This window comes from Melospiza georgiana, chromosome 2 (assembly GCF_028018845.1).
Source record: "Melospiza georgiana isolate bMelGeo1 chromosome 2, bMelGeo1.pri, whole genome shotgun sequence".
Lineage (NCBI taxonomy): Eukaryota > Metazoa > Chordata > Aves > Passeriformes > Passerellidae > Melospiza > Melospiza georgiana.
In genome coordinates, this window is record NC_080431.1 from 25,098,698 (window position 1) to 25,120,975 (window position 22,278).

The window sequence follows — 22,278 nt, forward strand, 5'->3', positions numbered from 1 at the left end:
CTCTCAAACATACAGTGTCCAATATCTAGTTACTATTTTCATAATGTAAGGCTGTAAATCATTCAACTCAGCAGAAACACTTCAGTGTATTGACCTGAAACACTGCCTTTAAATGCCTCTTCAGTTCTTTTTGTAACATAACTTTAAATCTCCACCTCTGAGTTATACCTTACTTGTAAAGGAATATAAAACTGTAAATGAAGACATAGTAAGTCTTTAATTCTTACTTGATCAGCAATGATATATTTAAGAAATAACTCTCCTTTTAAGAAGTTCCCTCATGGATTTGACAAGGAAATGTTAAGAAGTTCATTTTTCAAAGTATAATAGAAGAAATGCTTAAAACAGTTCTCATTTTATGAAACATTAACAGGAAGAATCAAAATGGAACGGATGCTGTAGCTTTTTCAAAATTAATTACCAAGCCACAATTAGGATGGCTCTAAAGGCAGCTATTAGCTATATTTCTGACAAATGCAAAACAAAAATTTACAAGTTAACCTCCAGTCATGAACAAAAGCCCCACTTGTGGTTTATTTATACAATAAATGCGTTTATTGTATAAATAAACCACAAGTGTGCCCCTAACACTGTTTAGGGATTTTTATCACAGCTAGGTGATACAAACTTCAAGCACAAATGGTAACTTGTGCTTGAAGTCAAGGAATAAAAATTTATTTCTGACAAATTATAACGTCTTCACATGTTATTTCTAGAACAAGAATCCATACATGTGGCAAACCATACTATATAGAAGTATTAAAAGTAACTACAAGACAGAAAGCTGTTTCTTTCTGAAAGCTCCAAACACACAAATATCCTTTTTATTTTGAAAAACTGCTTCTTCACTTTTTAAAAAAATAATTGGAGGGTGAGCTTAAAGACCAAATTGGAGGGTGAATTTAAAACTTTCAGCTGGAAGAAATTTGTTAAGATCTTTGACATTTAGCTTACTATTCTGTAAAACAGTTTTATTTTACTTTTCAGCAACACGCATTAAATAAGAATATAAGACATAAAAAATGTGACCTTCAGCTCACATCTCTACAGCACCTTCAATTCTCACTCCCTCTTCCACTGTAGTGGCAATTCTTGTCATTCCTGATATACTGCAAGATTCTGTCCTACTACCAGAGTGACAGCAAATCCATCTGCCCTCCTGTCCTCAAGGAAAGGGAGCAAGCAGGCTGGCACAGAGCAGAGGACAGCAGCCTGGCAGCTGACCTGTGGCTCATCAGAAACAAGTATCTCCCCCAGCAAACACAGCTACACAGATGCAGATTCTGGCACTGGAGAGATAATACTTTTCCCAGGGATCCTCAAGTGCTTCTGGGTAAGGGGAAAGGAAAAGTGACACAACAGATGTCTCTGAAGTTTGTACATGCCAACATCTGAATCAGGCAATATCATGTACCAGGAACTGTAAAATAAACTACTGAACTGAGGCTTCTTCTGATCTGCTATTTTTAAACATGGACAATTTTAGACAATAAACTGCTGCTCTAGAGTAGCAAACAGCCACAAACCTCAAATGGCTTCAGTATCAAAAGCAGTACTTTATGGACCTCCACACAAAGATGTGAACACACAAACTGCTGTTCCACTGCCACCACAGGTGCAATTACTGTCAGCAAAGGTCAGGACAAACAGTTAACTGAACTAACCATTTCAGCCTTCCTCCCATGATTCACACAAACCTATCTACCAGACCATGAAACCAAAGAGAAAAATCACCCATTAAACCATTACTGCCTGCAGAAAATTCAGGCTTCAGAAACAAAGAAATTTCTTTATAATGTCTGCAACTGAAAAGAAATATTCTGAAGACATTGGAACTTTTCACTGGGTTACTTCATTTATTTCAAGCTGGTCTATCACTCCTTCAAGCAGCCTGAAAGGGACAAATTGACTCTTCAAGTCAAGAGTCTAATTAAACTTGAAATTAATTACAGCAAATGTCTAATTTCAGTCACAGTTAAACCATGTATCCAACTTATTTCACTAATCTAACAGATGTAGATGTCAGCAAGAACATTTGATACAAACACTTCCTGATGTATACAGAATACATGATGTCAGTGAAAATGACCAAAACAGCTGTGATACCTGGTTGTTTACCCCACACCCAACTCTCAACAATCGATTTGGCCCTGTAGGTGGGCAGTGGAGTCTCTTCTTCATCTTTCTTTTCTTTGTCGTTCTGCTCTTCTTTCTTTGATGCAGTTTGGCATTCAGTGCTATCATCTAAAGAAAACAAAAGGGAGGGAGGAAAAAAGACCAGTTAAGCTACCTTCAAGTCAGGTTGGAATTCAGGTCTAGATTAGAAATATACAGGTGAAATCCCCAGTCCACAAGCTTATAGAAATGTTGTCTACCATTAAGAGAACATGGTGGGGGAAGTTGAAGTTATATTTTACCAGGTTAACTGTCACAGGTGCTGGGTCTCACGTTGCATTTCATAAGACAGTGACCTTGCAATCCAGAAATCACCTCTGTAACCTCCTCAGCATGATGAACATTTAATATAGGTACCGTCATGTAAGAATTGCAGAGGATTTGCAATACACAGTACTGCAAAGAAGGCACTTGAAGTCAGACTGTGCTCCCAGCTATCTGTATTGCTGTAGCATTTACTTGGTTTTATATTCTGTTTGCAAGAATAAAAAAAAGACAGCAATAGCCTGTATTTCAAAATCAAGGAGAGCTACACATTGGCATTTACACTACTTTTATGCAGCAGTATGTCAACATCTGTAAAACATCTAGCATCTTAGTAACTGGCAAGTACTGAAAATAATACCACCATTTTCTGCCCAAGCAACAAAACATCATGTGCAATCCTTTTGAGACTTCTTTCACAAAGTCAGAACACAGACATTAGTCACTTATCTCTGTAATCAAAGGCTGCCTGAAAGTCTCAATTTTCTAAATGGAGTAGAACTAGACAGCTGGAAGTTTCTCTTTATTTATACTGGGACATGGGATTTCCATATCCATACCTCCAGTCAGCTCAATGCATAAGATTGCCTTGCAACTGAGGGACAAATGGCCAGCCACTTTCCTCATCCTGACACTCTTTTCAAACCATACTGCTCAAAATTTCTCAAGTCCAGCATTTGAAATTTGCCTATGAAGAGTTTAGTTCCAGCCTTTTTTACCTGGCTCCTAGAACTGATCCATCCTTCATTCCTATCTGCCAGTCTAGTCCAGAGACTCCCTCCCTAAATGTCCCAGCCACAACATGACAGATAATCACTATTATTTTGTCTTTTTTCCTTTCTCATCCCACATACCCCACCAAAATAATACATTTGTACCAGCATATATCAGAAGAAAATAATAAGCAAGAGGTTTACATCAGTAGCCAGACATGGAACATCTGACTGCAGCCTGCCTCACACTCATGGAATGAGATCAAAGGCTCTCATTACCTCAGAATGTACAAAATGCACCTATCACAACGTACAAGAACATTCAACTATTCTTTCCATCTGGCCTAACAGAAAATTAATGCTTAATCTGGCTGGAACTGGATCTGTGATTGCCTCTTTGTTAAGTTGGTTTTTTTTGTTTTTTTTTTTTAACTGGAGACAATAAGACCTCCCAAAATAAAGTTCTTTTGTGCCACCTTAATTACCCAAATTTTAAATTAAAGCTGTTTCCTGACCTATAACTGACAGGTGTTTAGGAGGTGGAAGATGAAGACTGAAGGGCAGGAAAAAAGGAAAGGAGGCATAATTGCAGTACCCATGATGGAGCTGAGATTGTGGGCCAAGGAAGAGATAGCAAAGTCACTTGAGAACAGGAAAATGCAATTTGGATATACTTCTTGTAAGTGGCAAACAGAGAATCCAACCGTGTCCCTCAAACAGAACAGCCTGTGAGTCACCAGTTTGATAACAATGTCCAAAATGTGATTCAATCCAGCTGTTTCTTTTCAGAGGCACAGGAGAATAACATGAAAAGTACTGAAGGACCCTGCTCAGCCCCAGTGGCTCAGAATACTTCCACAGTAACACCATAAATCTCACTGTTTCTCCACTCACCCACACATCTAGGGACACACTTTGCAGGGTCTGGACTTTTAGTTAGTGGGTAGAAGGATGCTGTGCCAAGACACAATTTACAGGCAGATGTAGGAGAACTTGTTATGCTTTTCAACAGATCCTTGGCAAAGGATGACAACCAAGGGCTACAAACTTAGTCATTTAACCAAACTCCTCACTGCAAATAGAGAAGATCCCAATCCAGGTGGGAACTCAATCTTTGTATGGAATAAAAACAACCCTGGCACATAAATCCACAGGAGGATTTCTTTCTCAATTGTCTGTATGAACCAGGAAGAGGAGCAATGAGAGAAAAAGTGGGAAGGAAATGAGCTAAAAATCACATTAAAAGACCTTGTCAAATTGTTCCACAAAGACAGTTCACTAAACTTGCAAAAAAACTACTTGCCACATAACAGACAAAGCTGGTATCAGTCTAGACTGAAAGCAACAACACAGACATCATAATTATGGAAGTTCTGTTATGCTTCATTAAAGATATTTAAACAGGAAGACCCAAAGATTTTTCAGAAAGAGGGGCAGGGAGGAGAAATATCTTGAGCTAAACCAGAATGGACCAAAGTAACAAGACAATTTTGCAAACAATGCATTCAAAAATACAGTGCAGTGTGTCAGTATGATTTAACTTAATTTTGTGAATATTGTGGTGGGGGAAGCAACATAACATCTCTCTGAAAGACTTTTCCCTTTATTATGTTTTAGTATACAGCCTTATACCTCTAAAGTGAGGCAGGCAGGCACAGCCAGCACTCAGAACTGAGCAACTGAAGTAACCCTCCTCAGCTAGAAATGAGCTCCCAAACCAAAGCACAGCAGCTCACCATGTGTGCACTATCTTGCACAGCCATGGCCTAATCTGGTATAAACAGAGCATAAAAAGGAAGCACTAAAAATGGAACTTACATTTCATAATCAATGAGGGAAAAAACCTGACACTGCATAGCGGCCTCCACCACCTGTTCTAGTATGGTCTTGTGCTGCTCTGAAATGCCAATGAACTCATGTAGTTGGGAATCCCTCCGTGGCAAGAGAAAGCCTGCAACAGCTCCCCTACAGATGTTGACAGGGCAAAAAGTCACACAGAGTGCTTTAGAAAAGGGCTGTGTTTTATAACCATCCTAAACCACTATTTGGTAGTCCCAGATCCAGGAAATGTTTCAGCTGCAATATATTTTCTGTCAAAAATCCTTGATGTTTTACACACACACACATATATATATACACACCTACATATACAAAATTGATACTTGTTATTTGTGAGGGAAAGATCTGCTTTACCATTTGCAAACCATATTTATACAGCCTTCTAAGTCAGATGATAAGATTTGATCTCCTAATCCTAATCAGAAATAAAGTTTCTTTTCTTCCCTGTACGCTATTTTTTAATGCATTAAATTATTGTTTGAATTGACAATAGAGCATGCTACACTTCTGAAGTCAAGCTGTCCAACAGAGTGACTACAGACTTCCCTATCCTGCAGAGTATGAAAATCCACAGCTGAGCACTGAATTCTTGAGTCTCTGTGTACAGCCCCCAGCTGGCTCAGGGGAAGCAGAAGAGAAAAGTGCCACTTCTCACTTTCAACAAGTTCTCCCTTGCACAAAAAAAAAGAAGGCTCAAAGCAGGAGCCAGCCGACATCCCTACACACTGCTAGTCTGATTTATAACGTGGTTTGCACAGCAGCCACCATAACCAATTCCCACATGCTCTTATTCTTGTCATAAATATTTTGTTCCTGCCAGCCTCTCTGGAATTGCTTGTGGCATTTGGACTTCATTTAACCTGCCTGCAGGTGCAACACTGCATGAGGTTTGTGTATTTAGAGGCAACAGGCAGAGAAAGTCCAACTTTCAGGAAAGGGGGAACAGAAGAGGAAGCCCACAGTGTTTACCAAAGGCAGGACAGATGTATGAAGCTGACAATTTTCTGGTTTTGTTCTGGAACTGAAAACAGCTAATTGAAACAGAATCTTCCACCTATGAAGCCTGAGGAATCAAAAATAAATAAAAATTAGCAAGCCACAAAAGAGACTTGTGTGTCTTAAAGAGACTGCTATGTCTTAAAATTTTACAGTAACAGTTCTCTAACTTGAAAATTTAGTGAGAATAATATTATTTGATACTTTTTATTATTTTCAGAACACAGATTGAAGCATACAAGGTATTAATCTAATCCAAATATCCTGAGGGCAGCCTGATTTTCTCTGAAATACAGGCCATGCTAAAAGTGCACCTGTATTTGGACATCACTACTGTCACAGCTGTGTCCTCAGATGGTACTTGGAAACACACAAACACATTCTGCTGAACACATTTATCAAACATGTTTTTTTTAAAGTGCCACGAATTCAAAACAAAGACCTTATTCCTAACCAAACATTCTTGCTAACAGGAGAAAAAAAAAATGTACTACTTTTATATTCTTCCTAGAGGGAAAAGGAATGGTTTTTGCCATCAATAGCATGTTCTTCCAGTCTGCTGCCACTGCTAATAACCACTGACAGCATGAAGTGCCTCTTCTGAACAGTCCAGTCAGCATCAACAGAGAGCTACAGCACTAGTGAAGAAATATATTTATATATGTATATGTGTGTGTGTGTGTATGGGCTTAAATCAAAACTTCTTAAAAAAGACTGAATAGAAGGGATTACATACAGCAATCTCTCTTGTTCATCTCCAGATTAGTCAATTTAGCAGCAAACTCTGAATATTGACATTACTCTATATTGCTTTTAATATGAAACCACTGGGTTTTATACAAATTTCATTACTTGTGTGTACTTTTCCCTCTCGTCTTGAATTATATTTGCAGATCATTTATGCAGAAAAGTAAGTACCAACTAAACAGTTGTAAATACTTTAGATTTTTAATTTCATTAAACTCAACTTAAGATGCAAGTTCAGAGGTGCAAACTGACCATCAATTTTTCTGCTTCCATGATCAAACATACAACCTGATTGACAGTGACCTAAAATAGCCCTTTTTTCCCCTCAAGCCTGGTAAGCAAGACAGCTGTATTTCAGAATCCTGTAGGCCAACACAACAGCATTTATGAAGACCAACTTCACTGAAACACAGTTCATACATTAATCCTAAGAGCTAAAAGCACAAAAAAAAGCTGTTATTTAAATCTCCAAACTACTGCAGTGTTTCAAGAGATATGTAGAAGGACATACACCCTCCAACTGTGGAAAGGAACAGGTGTGATCTGTGCTGTGTAATACCTACACTAAACTCCTCCAGAAGCAAAGACAAGTGGAAGGTGGCATTTCAGTTTTTACCTTTGTTACTCACCATACAATTTTAGTGTTTATTTTAGTTGGCACTATCTTAATTGGCACTAAAATAAACTAAATTAATTTTTCCCACAACAGTAACAGGTAAGTGATCTCCCTGGCTTTATCTCAACTCCCAAGCTTTTATATTTATATTTTTATATTTATTTTAATATTTTATTTCCACCTCTCATGGAGGAGGGGCAGCAGGCAAGGAGCTGGAAGGGTGAGCACCTGGCTAAGGTCAACCCACCACAATACAGTACTGGAAACAAGAAGTGGCAGTCTGTCTTCACCACTATGTACATGAAAAAGCTTTCAAAAGCCTCATCACAGCTTGGACATTTTAGCATAACATAAAAGCCTTATTTATACAGTGAAGTGTCAGAAACTCTGTATTTTTAAATAACAGTGTTCTACAATTTTTCTCTCAATCAACACTTCTTGAACTTTCTGAGATGTGTACACACAGCTGGCATTAAAAAATAAATTCTCATCATTGTTCAGAACAAGTGTCCTAAGGGTGGACAAACATGAAGTCACAGACGATTGACTTAGCACTTCTGGATTTTTATTTTATACTGCTGTCTATATTTTGCATCAGAAGTGACAGATTGCATTTTCCTAGCTGATATTTCAAGGATTACCCTGAAAATTAAAAACAATTATACTACAACATCTCTCTATAAGCTTTCTCAGAATTACTAAAAGCACTAAAGCACCATAAGTAACTAAAAATCTCAATTCTCTGCAGCTACTTAGCTATAAAGATATTGGAAGAACAGTTTTCTGTCAAGGACTAGCACAGGTACAACTCTAAAAAGCAATGTGTAAGTATCCAGCAGAAAAAGATAATTTTGCTAAGCCATGAAAAAAAATACACATTATATCATTTATATGGCTAATAAAAATCTAGATTATGTATATTTTAATATATATATTAAAACATATATAAATAAATAACTATATATATATAGTTATTTATTTATATATAAATAATATATATGTTATATATTTTTTATATATAATATATAATTTTTATATATATATATAAATAATACCCTTCAGTACTACAGATGTTTGTTATCCTCCTTCTACATGAAAGCACAGTGTGTTGAATTGTTTTCCCACAACCACCACAACACTTCTATCACGAGCTGTCAGTAAACAGGAAAGCATTTCCTACAATTCCTTTAGGAGGTAATACTTCCCTTTATTGCAAAAAGTTTACAATGCCTTTTGTTACTACACATGGCAGTAGCCAACCCAAAGAACAAACCATTACTCTACCTCCACTCATTTCATGAGCAGCTTTGTAGTAGCCTTCCTGATAAGATCAGCTGTATTTTCACCCAGTGGCAACAACAACACTCCAAAGGGCCAGCAGCATAGGGAAGACAAAAGTTTTCTAACTCTGAAACAGTTAGGAGCATAACCTGATTTTTACTACAGCATGCAGCCACTAATAACCTACAAAGCTCATACTCTTGATAAGTAAATGTATAATTCATTCTTCTTTCATAAATTATTTACTGTATCTTACTTCCTGTAAAAATTACCTCCTCCAGTCAAAAACACATCCACTCCTCCTATTTTTAAAGGAGGCATACTATAGGTATGAAAAAATTGTCTACGTGAGTAATTGAGCATTACTGGTTTGAAATATCATGTCTATCCCACAGTACAATTCAGGAAGTAACAGATGCCAAAAAAATAGTTCACTGTTACCAAAGGCAGTATTTCTACACATCTCCTCATTTATCTGGGAATTTTACAAATTACTGACAAAACTTATCTGACCACTTGGTGAGTCCATTTCAGCCAGATCAGGAAACAAATATTTTAGTTTTTGACCAGTTTAATTTTCTGTTCGGTACGGAGTTAAAAGAGCACCACTTTTGTGGTGAAAATGAAAAAAAAGGCAAGAGCAGAATCACTCCATTCCAGTATACCCCATCACAAAACAAAATCCACCCCAACCAAAGTAATCTCTCTAAGCAGATGCATTATTCTGCCATTTGCAATATTTGCAGTGTTATAACTGCTCTCAAGTATATTGGAAAACTTAAAAAAAGGCAAAAAAAAACCCAAAAAAACCCCACACACTACATTCTCAGGCAGATTGTGGACAGTTCTTAAGCTGACCTTTCAGTTACTTGCTGAAGACTGTAAACAAAATTAGAAATAGCAGTATCAGCTTTATCCCATTCCTTAGTGCACTTCCTTTAAACAAAGGCTACAGCTGTAAACACACCAAGCATACCAAACAAAAAGACACTGCCAAGCCTCTCTCATAGTAACACGCCTAGCTATGAAGTTAAATTTCACAAGGCTGGAACAGATTTAAGTCTTCATTTGGAGGCCTGGACATTACCTTTTCATACATTTTTTAGAAATCACTTTCAAACATATTTCATTCAAAACATTAACACCTGCAAATTGTACAGACAGGAGATGATAAACAAAAGTTTTGTGACAGTATGAAAATTGAACTCCATTTTCAACACCACACTGAAAGAGAAAAATGAACAAATTAAAAGAAGTTAAAAATTCATACCTTTTCTTGGAGGTAGTTCACCACTCTGTATTAATTCTGTTCCAGGATATACAATCTCTCCATCTTTTACCATTTCATTCCACAAGCCACACAATCCATCTCGTGTAAAAGCAAGCTGTTAAAAATAATACATTGCATACAGTTACACACACTTTTCTCTCAAGGTGACTCAAGCTAACACTTAAAACACATCTGACTTTATACATCATCCCAGAAGAAAGAAAACACATGTACCATCTCATTGGAAATGAGATTTTGTGTGTGTGTGTGTATATCAAGGATTTAAAACAATATTCAGAATCTCTGATTGTCTAGCTATGCTATTTTCAGGTTAAAAGTGCAAAATGGTAAATTTTAGGTTCAAGTCCAGAAAAATGAACTTTTTTTTGGTGACAAGTTTTCATTAAAGGCATGGACTTGGTCACCCCAGACCTATCCACCCATTCAAGATGACACTGGCTGGGGGGCAGAGAAAGGGTGTGGGGAGTCCTTTTTCTCTTCAAGAAAAGCTATTCAAATAAAGTCAAGCTGCATAAAACCCCAAGACACAGAAGCTCACAGTCCCCTCGCCAACCAGCAGCTGAAGAGCTGGGCATCTTAACCAGAATGATGACATCAAGGCACAGATTTGTAAATGAATTCAGCCAGTTCAATCTGGTCCTGCTGTGCAAAGCATCTCTCACCACCCTCCCTCCTCCTTCCAACTGCTCCAATGCCTCCTCTCCCAGGAAGAGGCAGATTATGGAATGGATCAGCCTAAAACCAGCAACACCCAGAGCAAGAGCAAAGGGCTGCCTGAGCCCAGGTCAGCTCCCAACACACTCTGTGCCCAAGAGCACAAATACTGGCAACAGAACATAGACTCTGCTAGCTGGAACCACTCACAAAAGCACTGGCTGTAACACAAGTCTCCTAATTACTTAGGAATTTGGATCTCCCTTGGAGAATCCTAATGAGCAGGACAACTTCTCTTCTATGGATGTTGTTGTTTGCTTTATAAAACGCTGCAGAACAGGTATCTACATCCCAAGGGAATGCCATAATAACCAGGCTGTAGCTGTTATTCACAATTGTATAGCGTAAGGGAGGAGGGCAGGACACAAAACTGAAAAACAGAATATTTTCTGCAAACCACAGTGGCGCACTGGACCACACTAAAAAAACAAAAAACCACAAACAATACCATAAAAAAAATTAAAAAAAAAAAACACCACCTGCTGAAGGCTCATTCAGAAGCATCTTAGTGTGATGTAACTAACATCCAAATTCAAAGTGTTTTAACTGAGAGGTAATACAAAGATGTGGCTTACAACAACTGCCATAAAATATTTACCACTACACAAAAGTCCACTTGTCTCTAGAAAATAGTTCAAAATAAAATCATTACATTGTAATGATTAAGGATTACAGGTTTTAAGAGACTCATCCACCAGCAGGGCAGAGATTTGCTGATCCAGCTCATCCCAGTTAACAGGAATTAAAACACAAGTTGCATGCTTTCACACCACTGTAATACATTAAACGCCCATAGTAATTCCTTGACTTCATATTGCATACTTCAGAAATACACTCCAACATGTATCAATGATTTCCATAATTCCTCTTTCAGCATAAAATATGAGTTGACACATTGTACTTGTCTGTCACTTACTATTGCCTGATCAAGGGCAGAATCATGCAGTGTGAGCTGGATGTTATTCATCTTATCTATCAATTGAACAGCACCAGAATCAAACTCTGACCATGCCTTACTGAAAGGTACAGTCCCTGTTCCTCAGGGTTACACAGGACAAGGAGATTTTGCAAAGATCTGCTTTGTGTTTTGCTAAGAACTTTACATTTGGCTTCATTTTTAAAAAATTGGAATAATCTGAAGTTGCATTTCAACGATGAATAAAATCATCAAAAAATCACCATTAACTGATTTCCTTGATTGTTCCCAGTTTATGAATATTTCAACAATAAATTGTTGAAATATTTGGTTTCCACTTTCTCCTTCTTTAGATGTGATCATATATTTTAGTGGGACACCTAGGGAATTTCTTTTCATAGTTTTTTTCCCGTGTAAAAAAAGTAAAGCAGTTGCTTCACTGATTTTGGTTCATATTGTGGTGATACATTATTTTTTTATCTTTCACCTGTTAAATGCTAACCTATGGTAAAATACAAGCTTGAAAAATATTAAGTGAGGCAACCCTCCAGATGGGCTGCATAATAAATTATAGTTTTCACAAATTAAAGATCTTTTTCTAATAAACTGTCTTTTTCACACATTTTTACATTCTCAGATCACCTTGGTATGGAAAATCATTCTCACAGCTCATAGCATCTAAATGTCTCCAGGATTTGAATGCTAGATTTTTCATAATGTAGCACTGTTCTATTTCAGAAAATTTATTAATTTGAAAGCATTCATATAAAGCAGAATCTGGAACTGTTTTCTCCACTTCAACCTCTAATTCTTTTACACAGCACAAAGTTCACTCAACTCTTTCATGCAACTAAAAACTGTAAAAGTAAACAAAATTTCTTTGGCCTTGGGTTTGGTTCCAAGTCTTATCAAAGTAATTTTTTCTTGGTATGTTGCAAAAAGATAGAGGAAGCACCAAGACTACGGGTCACAGAGTTCCACCTCCCTCTCCAAATACCACAAGCAGCCTTCAGATAAACAATTTTGCCTACTGCTCAGGTTGTAGTTCACATTTTGTCAGTAGTATCTGGGTCAGGGGAAGGGAAAAATGAGACAAGTTTGAAAGTAAAGAAACACTGGACTGACTTTACAGCAATAATCAAAGCAACAAACTGAACAGATAATTAAGAAATTGTATTTACAACCAATTCATCTGTCATAACATGGCAACTTAATTTCAGCTGTGACAAAATGACTATTAATCTACTCGCCATTCAGCAGATATCAAGTATTTGCTATATATATTAGCCAAAAGTGAAAGAAAAGTCTGAGTTTTTAAGTGATAAATTATTTAAGCAAGTTTATTTTCATTATCTCAAAATTACATAATCATGACAGAAAATTTACAGCTCCCTTAAGGGAAATATTTCTTTTAGCCAAGAGAAATGGGGCAGAGTGGCTGATACAAAAGAGGGTGGTGCTGACATCCAGAGGGTCCTTGTCAAGCTGGAGAAATGGATTGACCTCATGAACCTAAACCTCATGAACCCAAAGCTCATGAAGAAGTGCAAAGTCCCACAGCTGGGGAGGAACAGCCTCAGGCATCAGTACAGGTCCAGTGTAGGCTCAGTGTGAGAGACATGGACAAAAAGGAGAGAGCCCAGCAAAGAGCCATGAAAATTATTAAGGGACTGGAACTCCCTTTTTATGAGGAAAGGCAGAGAGAAAGGGTTTGGGAGGAAAGCTCATTTATATATATATATGTATAAAATCTGAAGGGAAGGTGTAAAAAAGATGGATTCAGGCTTTGCTCAGTGGTTCCCAGGGACAGGACTAAAAGGAATGGGTGAAATGCAGGAGCTTCCCTCTGACCACCAGGAAACACATTTTCCTTGTGAGAGAGAGAGACCAAGCACTGGCACAAGGTGCCCAGGGAGGTTGTAGATTCCCAAGTTGTGGAGATATTCAGAAGACATTCAAACACAGACCTGGGCACCAGACTCTAGGTGGCTCTTCAACAGGGGAGTTGGACCAGATGACTTCCAAAGGTCCCTTCCAATCTCAAACATCTGTGACCCTGTGAAACTTGCAGCTGAAGATAACACTCTTCTGTGTAGTGGAAAAAGTGTCTGCTTTAACTTCCCAATCCTGCATTTTTTTCTTCCCACAGTATTTTATGACTTTCTTCCTTTGCTCCCACCAATACCTCTCACATTCAGTCATTCATAACGAGTCTACCACACATCTATCTCACTGTTCAAACTAGAGACTTAAAACTTTGTACAAAAAAAAAGAACAAAAAAAAAAAAAAAAAAAAAAAAAAAAAAAAAGAGGTACTTCCCTCCACTAAATTATTTGAAGAATCTTCACAAGGCAATTGGTGGTACAGAGCAAGACAAGAAAAACACACCTGGTGTCTTCATTGTTTCTGACATACTGGACACCCAAACACAAGAGCAGCCACTGGTGTTTTATAAAGTCTCTCTCATTAGATTGCTTGATTCATATGAATATCTTTCCCTCTAATAATTTGGCAATTTCATTTGTAAATGTTTAAAGGGATGAATTTGAACTCAGTAAGTTAATAAATTAAGAATAATGAAGTTTTCACTAAACTTCTGCAACTGACAACAGTACCAGAGATGTGCCCTCTGTACATCTCCCCCAAGGCCCTGCTTGCCCATCACTTACACACTTCCTTCCAAAGACCAGGACAACAGCAGCTCTGTACTCCATGACTACTATCCACTGCCTTGCAACTTTGGCCCGTGTTCTTAGTCCTCCTACTCATTCCCCAAGCTAAAAATCTCCCTTGTCCTTTCCCATGACATCTACTGACCTCTTCTCAATCCCCATCTCCTACGCATCTCACCTTCGGAAACCCCAAGCCTCTTCCATCATTTGTCACACTTTCTCATCCCCACACCATGTCTTGATCACTTGAAAGCCATATATCTCAACAAATCCACACTTCCCACACAGACCTAAGGCTCAGCCCTGCTCACTCATCCCAAACTAAAAACACAAGGGCCTTGGGAGACTTTAAAGTGCACTTCTACTGTAAACTGGGCTGCCTCCACTTTAATCTTTAGCTAATCTTATCTCTGCAGTAGAACTGTAATTTATTCTGTCTGGTACAACATCTGATTAAGTCCAAGGGGCATCTAGTTTGGTTGCTGACATATGCTGCTGCCAACCTCCAACAGGGCTGACAGTGAAATTCCCATCCATCCCTATCATCTTTAGACAATAAGACCCTGGCATTAACATTTCCTTCCATTTCAAGAAAATTAAATCTTGCAACCGTAACTGGGTAAGCTCCTGAGAATTCTCAAAGCACTGCTAAAATTTTGCTTTCAGTAAGTTATTTTAAGAATAATCAGCAGCTCTGATTTTGCTTTGAAGTAAACTATTTTAATTAGACAAACTCTATGTAGTACATTAGATTATGTTATCAAGGTGGTTTCATAAACTCCCCTGCAAAAAGCATAGAAGCCTTCATAAAAGTTAACTTGAACTCAAGAAAAACGTAGCCAGGAAAAGGACAAAGGATTGACTTAGGTAGGATTCTTGGTTATATAATTGCACTGGAAATTTAAGAAAGTGACTTCATAACCACAGAACATTAATATGGATTTAAAAAATAAGCTACTTAAATAATCTTCACCTCAGAATTGCCAAGGGTAGTGGAGAATCTGTTCTGCTATTCACTTATTTTTGCATTAGCCACTGGCTGTATTTCAAAGACTATATGAAAACCTTTTCTCACTAGAAAAATACTTAAGTGAAAAAAACTTTCAGCCCAGTAGTAGTGAAGAAAATCACAGAAGAATAAGTCCTTTACTAAGTCTCTCTTTTGTTTTTGCTTTTTTGAATCCATTCAATTTGTGTTTCCTTTCTCACTGTTGTCTTGGCATTTTGTCCCAGCTTCCTTCCTCCCCTGCAGAAGGAGGCATGCCCTGAGAGCACAGCTGCTTATCACACCTATGCAGAGCACAGTGCAACATCACTACCCCTAAACACAGTGCTCCAGAGCTCAGAGAGCAAAATCAGAAAGTTCAGCAGCCCCACATTACTTCAACAGATTTGGGGTTAAACTAGAAACATCCCTGTAAGAGCAGGGTGCTGGTTTTCCACTTGCTGGAAAATTAACAGTTAATAGTCACACACACAAAAAATTAAGCAATTCCCTATCTTTAAGCATCTGAAGAATAGCTCTGTCTGAACTCAAATATTTGAACCTATGTGTTAAATCTAATTTCTCTAACCTATCACACCACATATAGTGTTTTTCCCTCCATCTGGAAATCACTTATTTAGGAGAGACAGCACTACTTCACTTTTAAAATAACTTTTAAAAATTGCTATCACAAAGTTCATTTCCTTTAATTCCAAAGGAGTCCTCATTTGCAGTTTACTGTAAGAGCTTCCAAATAAGCCTTTTATTTTTTTTTATCAGAAAACCAAAGCAAAGAAGATTAACAGGAAACAACAAAATAGAGAAGGCAACTTTCACCAACTTCTTGCTTTTAATAGCCAAGACATCATTTCTTTACATAATTTTCTCCCAAGTAAAGACACTGATCTGAATGTTGGAAGGTAGGATTTTCAAGATAATAAAAATGATGAATGTAACTTCAAAGGAAAGATAAAAATGTTTCAAACTAATGCAACTCTTAAAAGTGGCTATTTAATTTCAAAAAAAAATACTTTCATCTCTGTGACAAAAGATAATGACAGAAATAGTCTGCCAAGCATGAACTCAATCAAAACTGATGGAAATACTTCCTTTTCCTATTGCAGACAGCTCCTATACCTTGACTGTTGCCTAAAGTTTTTCTCCACACTACAGGAAAATGAAAGTTTTTCCCTCTAACTCTTGCTATTAAGGACAACAGTTCTCCACAGGATCCAGAATAAGCAGCCCAATTAAACTCCATTTGAACACACACATGCATCCCATTAGCTCACAGCAATTCTAGTTTTTAGTTATTCATCCATCACTAATTAAAGGACTCTGCATAAGATTCTAATTTAGTTGTACAGTACATCTATTTAATCAAAATTATTTTAAGCACAGTTTGATTCCACAAACTGGGTACCTACCTAGGTTTAAGTAAACAATTTTAATCTTCTCTTTTTATAATAAAGCATGTCTCCCTTAGGAACAGTCATTGAAACACAATCTCCCATGACACAAAGTTTGCTATAAATGTTTCTACTAGTAATAGTCACCAATGGGTAGGCCTTTTCAATGCATTAATTCAAATCTAAAGAAGTAACTTATAAATTCAAGCAACTGTATTAAGAATGATACATGAAAAAGTGGCCTACACTAAAATCCACCTATTTCATAACTTCACAAGACTATTTTATTAATGGTGATGTTATACACATCCTATTGATACATGTCATAGAAGAACATACTACATATTGTGTACTGATGTTCTCATATTCAGCTGTACTACCCTGATATTTCAGCTGTTGTAACAGTCTGTTTTTACAGATAACACAGAATATCCTATTTTGCTCCACCAGGAAATTTAGATTTTTTTAAGTAAAAGAAATGTTTCTGAGCGCTTCAAAATTACACTAGTAGCCATAAATCATACAAATAATTACAAAGTTTTAAAAAAGACATGGAGCAGTTACAGGTTGCATTTGGATCTTTGTGGAGCACTTTGGCCTCCTAAAATAGCCTTGCTCAGTTTCAGAAAAATTAATGTAAGCAAAAAACATTGTGAAGATTCAGTTCCATTAACATTTCTCACCATGTCAGGTAATTGTGCAGGCCAGAAGGTCACTGGTACTACAGAAGGATTTGTGCCTTTGATATTCACTTAAGAGCAGCAATAACATGCTACATCCCACTGCCCTTATCTCACAGCAGTAACATCCCAAAACTGAGGAAGAACATTTCAATTTGGCCTGGACACCAGCTGCAACAGTGACGCACACAGGTGACTAAACACAAGCCATGCTACAATCCACATGTCATTCTTTTCTTATTGCATTAATACCACACATAGTACTTATTAATGCAAATGGTACTAGAATATTGAGTATTGCACTATTCATGCAACATCTTCTTGAGCTAATACCAAAAAGAATACAATCATTTTCAGAGAGATTTCATTGGCCGAATCATCAATAACTGCCAGTTATCAAGCCTCTAAAACAAACTCCCTGGCAACAGCCACAAAGTAAAAAAAGTAAAACAAAAAGGTACTTTGAAGCTACTAGGCCACCAAATGACCAAATGAAACCATTTTACTTCCAATCTTAGCTATACACCCCAAATTTTGTGGTCTTTGTATGCCTCCTAAGGTAATTCCCCAGAATAATTCTGATTCTACAAGGACTGTCACCTACTCATTCTTGGACTGCTGTACACTGAGAAGTTAAAAATGTAGCTACAAATTGAAGAGTTCCAGGGTCCAATTCCAAACAATTTGTAGTCATCTTAATCCTTTCACATAAATTGAGTGTGTCTTCTTCAGACCTCTCATAGTACTGTTTCAATTCCTGACAGTCCCTTGAGCACCAATGGGGTTCTTCTACAGCTGAGCCAGTAAAAACAAGCACATTAAGAAATCTACATATTCAGTACACATAGAACTTAAAGGATTAAGACACAGGATTTATACCTATTAAAAAAATAACCACATGCTGCTAGGTCATGCTAGCCAACCATTAGCTAAAACAATCATTCATGTAGTAGAAAAATTCTCCAAAGCCCAGAACCCCCGTCCTTTACAGAAGGCATCTGCCATTTAATACATTAAAAGATGCTACTCAATATTCACAGGCTCAATTTTTCAAAATACTGAACACACACATCCAATTAAGTATTCTGTGATGAGGCCCTGTGTAATACTAAGAACAGGTAACCTAATAAGAAAATTATATTATACCCAGGAGGCCTGGCTTGTCTTCAGATTCCAGAGAAGTGATGTTGCATTCAGCACATGACAAATCATTACTGTTCTCTTATTTCATTATTCTCATTATTCTGACTACAGCTTGATTGGAAGAAAAAAAAAAAAGGGTACTCTGGCAATTAAGAGTTTAACTTGTTATTACACATAAAGAACTTGTGTAAGTAAGAGCATTTATTAATAGAAATATGCTGCAAATGAAGATTTTTATTATTAAAAGGAAGTCTTGTAACATATCAACTAAGCTACAGTCTCATAAATCACAAATAATATCATTGCATTTACACACACAACTGAAAATAACCCATAAAACTTAGGATGGCAACTGAAACCTCCTATAAAAGTTTAAATACATAGAAAAAAAAGGGATGTAGAAAAAAAGGCACTACGAAAAAGGAAAATCTGATAAATCACATGAACAGTCACATTTTTCACCCCATATAATAGAGAAGTAAAAAAAGGCAATGCATAGTCAGCAGGTGTTACAAACAAAGGTTGCCACTTTTTCAGATAAATTTCCCTGTATTCAACAATCATTATATACAATATACTTGTATACCCTAACCCTAACTCTTCTGAAAACAAAAAATATTTCTCTATTTCTTAATATGCTTACCTCCAAAATGTTGTACAGCATCTTTATTTACTTTAGAGAAAACCTCTGACTTTGACTGAAATTTTACTTTGGTAGGAACAAAAGATGAAAATAAAATTAATCTAACCAAATCAAGAGCAAGCCCTGTCATTTCATAGCATTTACATTCAAGACCTACTAAATAATGGAACCTCTTAGGCTATATCTGTCACTTCTGATTCAAATTTATCTTGTTTGATGTAAAATACGGGAGAAAGGCTGCTTTCAAATCACAACTGCATGGGGAAAAACCCTTGTCTAACCATAAGAACAACTCAAGCATGTAGTCTATCAGCAGCTAATCTGGAATAAAGTCACAAAGATGGAATTTTTAAGAGTTTTTCAGGAGCACTATCATTAACAGTAATAAAAGAATAACACTGGCTGGCCCATCCCAAAAAGAATTTCACAGTTTTGAGTTGAAACGTGGAAAGGTTATTCAGTGTAAGAGATCCATATGCAATATTTGGGTAAAGGAAGGTGAAGAGACAAGGACTTAATCTAGTTATTCATTTCATCTACAACAAACATAACTGGTCCAAACTACTATATTTCTCTATATTTTCCACTTATTCACAAAATCTGAATTGAGAAAACATATTAATATCCTCCTCCTCCCCATATCACACAACTTTGCTAAATGAAGAAATCTTTTAAGACAAAAGAAAACTTCCACCAAATACTGGTATATTTCAATGAAGACCTTTTCCATTTACACCTTGTACCTTTAACAAAAAACTCAAGAAGACATAATTTAAAGGAACCCTCTATTCATAATACAAACAACTACAGCAAAATCTAATTGGAATCCTTCAAAATATAAATTACATTTCCATCGCCTTTTGCTTCAGTTCTCCTGTGCATTAAAACTGCCAGCTCATATGCAGGCAAGACATTTAGCAACAGCCTAAATAAGAATTTATAGTTCTAGCAGACATACTCTGCTAGGAGCTTTGACACTCAGCAAAGATAACACACATATGTAGCCCAGCTTGTTTCAAAGCAGAAGGGACTGGACTGAAAACGCAGATCTATTTGCAGATCAAAATAACCTGCTGTTTCTTCAAAGCCACTTATAAATCAGCATACTTGGGAAAACCTATACATATCTCAAGAGCTACAATCTTCTACTTGTCAGCTTTTTGGACTAAAAGCATCCTTGAACAGCACCTGAAAGGTCAGAATGCAATATGACCAAAGTCCTTACCTGCAAGTCTGTCTTCAACCATTTGGAGTCAAACCTTGCTTGAGCAGACAGACAAAAAGAATCAGAAGACATGTTTCCTTCTTCAGCCTTCTCTCCAGGCTGGCTGAGCAGCCCAACCTGCTACAGAATGAGCGGAGAGAAGGAAAAAATAAAAAAAAAAGGACAATCTAGCACATGAAGTAAACCACACAAGGTTATTTTTGTTCAGACTAGGACGACTTCCACTTGATCTTCAAAAATATATCACGAAGAAGGACCTCGCTCGTTCACATCCCCCGAATTCGCACGGGGAGAGGAACACGCATCAGGAATACTACCTGAACCCAGAAAAAAGCCTGCACATCCCCTCCCTATCACACCCGTGGGAAGGAAGCCTCCCTTCTGCTGCACTGAGCCACACCAAAGGCCTGAACGCTGCCCCTCAGCCCCGTAAGTGGTGCATGAAATAAATAATTGATCGCAGATTACGCAAGCCGCAGGCCAACATAAAGCGATTATCAGGGTCACCCGCACCCCCTCCTCCCCGCGGCGGGGGCTCCCCCTCTCCCGAGCATCCCACCCCCGCGCTCCCGCCCCGCTGTCACCGCCCTGACGGCGCCCACCCGCCGGGCAGCCCGGGGCCGGCCCGGGGCCGCGGGGAGCGAGGCCAGAGCCGGAGCCGGAGCCCCGCCCGGGCAGGGGGCGCCGCGGGGGCCGGCCCGGCCCTGCCCTGCCCCGCCTGCCCCTCCCGCGGCGCCCCCGGGATGCGGAGCGGAGGCCGCGCTCCCCCCGCCGCCCCACGGCGCTGCCGCCCCTGCCTCCCGCCGCCCCCGAGCCCGCCGGGGCTCCCACACTCACCGAGCAGCCGCAGCAGCGACGGCGGCTCCGGCTCCCGCTGCACCGCCGCCCGCTCGGCCCCAGGTAATCCTCGCCCCTCCTTCCCTCGCCCGCCCACCCCCCCACCCCTCCGCCGGCGGAGCCGCTGGCCGATCCCTCCCTCGCTCCGCCGCTACTGGAGACGGGCGAAGCTCGGCCCCCCGCACGCCAGCGCAGCTCCCTGCCAATGGGGAGAGCGGCGGGAGGCGGGACATCCTGTCCCGCAGCGGGGCGGGCAGCGCCGCGGGCAGGCGGGCGGAGCCGCGCCGGCAGTAACGGGGATCCGAGCATCCTTACCGCCGGGATGTAGAGATTAAAATTAAAAAAAAAAAACGAAAAGGGTTGTTTAAGTCATTGAAGGGCCATCTGCAATCTGTGCTGTTGATTTCTTAAATAAAGTCGCTTTTAAGTGTTTCAGATGAGAAAGGTTAGTAATGAGTAGCTCGGAGGCAAACAGAATCTCAGAGTGGGAAAGGTTGGAAGGGACCACCCTGGGGCATCTGGTGCAGCCTCCCTGCTCAGGCAGGGCCATCCTGGAGCACGGGCTCAGCACGCTGTGTCTCTCTGGAGACATCCGGAGCCCACCTTGCTGCGTTCCTGTGCAGCCTGCTCTAGGTGACCCTGCCTTGGCAGAGGGGTTGGACTGGATGACCTCCAAAGGCTTTGCCAACCCTAATAATACTGTGACTCTGATTGTCCTCATGCTTCCTGAATATCTCCAACGAACGGGACTCCACAACCCCTCTGCACAATCTGTTCCAGTGCAAGGTCAGTCACATGCTAAAGAAACTCATATTCAGCTGGACCTTCCTGTGCATCAATTTCTGCCCATTGCTGGTCGTGTAAGTAAAGACCAATGCAAAGAAGACATCAGTAACTCTGCCTCCTCTGCATCTTCTGTAACCAGGGAAGGAACAGAGGCTGGGAACAGTGAAGTGACACCACTACACATGAAGGAATAAGGATGCTGGGGAATAAAGTGTGAATTTGCTAATGGCAGGCAATGACAGGAGTCTGGAGGCAACTATGACTGATTGCTCAAGGGAGAAGCTGCTCTGAGGCAAATAATCATCCTTCAGCATAAGTTTGTTGGGGATGTATATTACTAGTTTG

The 22,278-nt window shown here is 38.9% G+C and overlaps 1 protein-coding gene across 2 annotated transcripts in view; it reads right to left on the reverse strand.

The window, feature by feature from the left end:
* Nucleotides 1-21,225, reverse strand: part of HERC2 (HECT and RLD domain containing E3 ubiquitin protein ligase 2) — a 102,392-nt gene extending 81,167 nt beyond the window's left edge. Inside the window, exons 1-4 of one of the 2 annotated variants that reach the window (XM_058019240.1) lie at nt 21,148-21,225; nt 20,311-20,430; nt 9,902-10,016; nt 2,107-2,244 (exon numbers count right to left, since the gene is read on the reverse strand). In XM_058019240.1, coding sequence (XP_057875223.1) covers nt 2,107-2,244; nt 9,902-10,016; nt 20,311-20,382 — 325 coding nt within the window. In that variant the 5' untranslated portion in view covers nt 20,383-20,430; nt 21,148-21,225. The remainder of the gene's footprint in view (nt 1-2,106; nt 2,245-9,901; nt 10,017-20,310; nt 20,431-21,147) is intronic. The other variant, XM_058019241.1, reaches the window with a different exon arrangement.
* Nucleotides 21,226-22,278: the final 1,053 nt, after the last annotated feature.